The sequence below is a fragment of the Triticum dicoccoides genome, chromosome 6A, assembly GCF_002162155.2.
Source record: "Triticum dicoccoides isolate Atlit2015 ecotype Zavitan chromosome 6A, WEW_v2.0, whole genome shotgun sequence".
NCBI lineage: Eukaryota > Viridiplantae > Streptophyta > Magnoliopsida > Poales > Poaceae > Triticum > Triticum dicoccoides.
The window spans coordinates 277,612,662-277,616,893 of NC_041390.1; the positions used below are offsets into that span (position 1 = coordinate 277,612,662).

A 4,232-nucleotide genomic window follows, 5' to 3' on the forward strand; every position below is an offset into this window, starting at 1 on the left:
GCCTGCGGCCCAAGCGGCAAGCAACGGCCAGCCCATCTCGCACCACCGCAAGAGGGGAGGGTAGGGTTTCCCCTGTACGAATGGGATAAGGTGGCGCGGCGGCGCCGGCCGGTCAACCTCGAGCACGGCGATCAAGACGGCGTCCGAACCGGCATGGAATGCCTGGAACCAACCCCCGCGAGGCACCGGAAACGTCCCCAACCGCAGCGCTGCTGGAGAGGGGATCGCCGGAGCTGCACCGCGGACATTCGACGCGATGGCAGCGAGGGCATCGGGCGCTACCGCCCCGATGTCCGCCCGGCGCGCCACACCCCACGCGCGTGCACGGGTACGCCGCCCACGATGCCCAGCATCGGGCCCCCGAACCAGAATCGAGGAAGGCAGGGTGGGGAAGAACGTACCTGAGCCACCACCGCCGTTGCAGGGAGGTCAAGCTCCGGCCGTAGCCGCGAGCTGGACCCCGAATCGCCGCGCACCAGGGCGAAGATCAGCCGCCGTCGCACCGGCATCCTTGCGGTTCTCCTTCGCCCAATCAGCCCACCGATGGCCCGTCCGCGAGAGGGAACAGGGGAGGGCAAGGACGAGCGGCGGAGTAGGGGGGACGACGCCATGGCGGTGGACGCGTGCAGGAAGGGAACACCGGGAGGCACCGGCGAGGGGGGACGCGGGGAGGCGACCGGCCGAGGTGCGACTCCTCACCAGAGCACGCCATGGGGGGTCGAGTCTCGAAACTATTCAAAACCCACAATCTTCCCTTTCAAGCTGGATCAGACAATGTCGGTATGCGGGCGTTGTGTCCTTGACTCCTTGTTGAAGATGTTGGCTTGAAGCTTGTCTTCGGGAAGAAAATCCAATGTTCGACCTTTGGTAGGACTGGTCAACTTTGGCGCATGTACGACAATACTTTCTTCAAGGCTTTGTCTAGGAGTAGCATATTTCCATTTAATTTGGTCACATACATAGGTTTTGTGGAGATCCTGTAGCAAGTCAGATCCATTTTGGTTGGGCTCGCCTTTTTTTTAAAGCCGATTCATTCGGCATCGAGGCAAGGCTTCGGACCTTCGGTTGGCATTCTTAAATAATAAATAATATATGACTGTGTATCAATCAACACAGAGGCTAGGGGTGCTACCATCCTTTTCGAAGAAAAAAAACTTACCCCAATCAGCTTGAGCTTTTGGGTGAGCTGGCCGGTGCATGCAATTCTACATGGTATTAGATTCTACATGGTATTAGAGCCAAGAGGTCCCGAGTTCAAGCCCCGGCTGGCAATTTAAATAAAAAGATTGCAGCCCACGTTTAATCTATGTGTAGGCCCGAGGAAGCCACTTGTGAGGGAGAGTGTTGAAGTATTGCACACTTCTCCCCGTCAGCTGCAGGTCCTTGCTGTCCAATGTGAACCAACCACCAGTCAATAGCATTTGGTGCACATCCTTGGCAATGAGGGCATGTACGATGGTGCTGTCTTAGGAGTGCCATGTAGGATAAATAATGAGGTGGAAGAGAGAGAACTCGTAGGAAAAGGCTTGTCTTCTCATGATCTCTTAGCACAATATGTCTCACCACGTTTTTAGGAATAGCTAGTTATTGAAGATAAGGCTAAGATATGACCCATTGTAGACGTCTTTTTTTGTCATCTCTAAATTACATGCATGACTTAAAATAAGACTATCTTATCAACCGTTGTACATGCCTTGAGACCGAAAACCAGATTATTATGCCTACCCAGTGTACTTCCCAAAAATAGCTTAGCCCGAGCCCTGAAGTGCTCCAGGTCTGAACTGAATTAGGACTGCCTCCAGTCCTCAGTTGAATTCATTCTAGCAAGAGCATGTACGATATCAAACTTTCTGTGTGCTTGCTGCTCAGGGTAGGAAATTCGTTCAATCTTAAACAACTTTCATGCTGCCACTGCACATATTGTGCTAACACCATGCCTTGGCATCAAAATTCCAAGGATGACCTAACAGTCTAGCACGTGTTTGACTGATCAGCAGCAAGACCCGACCCCAAATAGGCACCCTTCAGGGAGCAGTGTTCTTGGAGGCTCTGGCTGTACATGTCCTCAAAGGGCCTTATGCTGAAAAGTGATGCATAATAATGACACCCCATCTCAGCAATAGTCTGTAAATATTTTTCAGCGCAATATATAGTCATATCAATTTGAAATCTTATAACAGTAGCATAACAGCAATTTATCTGATGGGTCATATGGTCGATGGAATCGTTGACCTTTTATCCTACCTTAACTATGATAAATTGATAATAAGAATGGTTGGATTTATGGTTAGTTTCATGCTGATTGTCCCTGATAAAACTGCCGATGCTGATCATTATTTCAGGTCATGTGGTACTTAATGCAACTGTGTCGAAATTAGCACTTGAATAGATTTGATCATTGATATCACATTTTTTCCCCACAGATATCATACTGGTTATTGGTGCCGTTGTGGCTGGATATCTCTTTTCTGTGGTACAGCACGGATTTGGTTCATCAACTTCTGAAAAGGTATCTTATCTAGTATATTGGGTTTCAGTTGTCCATGAAGTAGAATTTTTCACAGGGAATATGTAGTTTGGTGTTCTTGGATTTTTCTTTGATGTACTTTTAATTGTTAAATAGCAGAGCAGACTGAAACAGCAAATCTCTTAATTCGTTTTCTCAAATGAAACCGCTGCTTACTAAAGTAAAATTCGATGGCAATTCAGATAGAAGCATCTGAAGATGGTAAACAAGAGAGCAGCACTGCAGGAAAGCCACCTTTGGTTGTGGAGAGCCTTAAAGAGGAACCAAGTGCGGGATGGCCGTCTTTGGGGACACTTGTTGCTGATCTACTGAAGCTTGCTGTTGAAGGTGTGGGGAATCTTGTCCTCAACATTGCCCCGCTACGCATGCAACCTGTGAAGAGAAAAACATGCCTCACTCCTCTCAAAGATAGGCCTGTGATGACCGAGGACAGGGAGGAGAACCCAGTAGCCCAGAAGCTCAGTAGCACCCCAATGATAACCGAGACGCGCCATGCTCCTAGTGCTGCTAACGAGACTCTGGCAAAGGCTCAGAAGAGCATCAAATCATCGAAATTCAGGGATTCTACTCTCTCAAGCAAGCACAGGTCCACCAAGAGACAGGAGTACGCTGAGTTCTACGGATCAACCGAGACACCTCAAGCAAGCGCAAAGGTCCCAAAAGACCGGCTCCGCCACCGTCATCGGGAGAAGAGTGGGGAGGTTACCTATGGGACTGGGCATCCAGAGCCTAAGCCCTCAGAGATGAAAGCGGCAGACTACAGCGATCCGAAGTATGATCACTACAACATGAGAAGCAAATATGGTGCTGACAGCGGCTTCAGGTACTGACTGATGGAAGGGCTCTCGTCATTGTGCCTACAGCCTTCTTACCGTCATGCCTAGGGTGTCTTTCGACGTCCCCAGTGTACTAAAAGCACAAGGATGCTGCTTATGGGTCACTGTCTCGCCCTACTCTCCGCCCGCAAGATGTGGCAGGTAAAGTCAGTCTAGCAATTTAGGTGGGGGTAGACGTACGTCGTAAGTAGGTAGTATGTATCGATTTCGGCAAGCCGGATGTAATTTTCGCAGATAGCAACTTGTAGTTGTAGCCAGTAAGAGCAACTCCAACCGGGCCACGCCCGACTATGCCCGTTTGTGTCTGCGCCGACAAAAACGATGGCCCAACAGGGAGACCCATTTTCACTATGAGATTTCGGCAAGCCGGATGTAATTTTCGCAGATAGCAACTTGTAGTTGTAGCCAGTAAGAGCAACTCCAACCGGGCCACGCCCGACTATGTCCGTTTGTGTCCGTGCAGGGAGACTCATTTTCATTTTGTGTCCGTGCGGACTCATGTGCGGACTCATTTTCGTCTCAAATTTAAGACATATTTGGATCCGAAGCAAATACAAAGCAGACGTTTTATATGTTCCTTTCGTCCACCTCTGTCCGTTGCCGGTCCTGTGTGGCCCACCTGCCATCCATTCACACAATTTTTTTTCTCTCTTCCTTCTCTCTCGCACCCTGCCATGACGCAGGAGTCGCCGCGCTCGCCCTGCTCGGACGCCGCCCTGCTGCCGCGCTTGCCCTGCCGTGAGCAATACGTGCATCCACGCGAGCGAGCTAGCTAGCTTCGCTGCATGGGTGTAGGCCCGTGCATGGCGCCCCACGCGAGCTAGCCAGCTAGCTTTGATGCACGGTGGGCGGCGGCTCGTGGCCGCGCT

At 50.7% G+C, this 4,232-nt stretch overlaps 1 protein-coding gene across 1 annotated transcript in view; it reads left to right on the top strand.

The window, feature by feature from the left end:
• LOC119316782 overlaps positions 1–3,874 on the top strand; it is a 19,582-nt gene extending 15,708 nt beyond the window's left edge. Inside the window, exons 6-7 of the mRNA XM_037591161.1 lie at positions 2,424–2,509; positions 2,710–3,874. Of these exons, the coding sequence (XP_037447058.1) occupies positions 2,424–2,509; positions 2,710–3,357 (734 nt within the window). The 3' untranslated portion in view covers positions 3,358–3,874. The remainder of the gene's footprint in view (positions 1–2,423; positions 2,510–2,709) is intronic.
• The last annotated feature ends 358 nt before the right edge of the window (positions 3,875–4,232 follow it).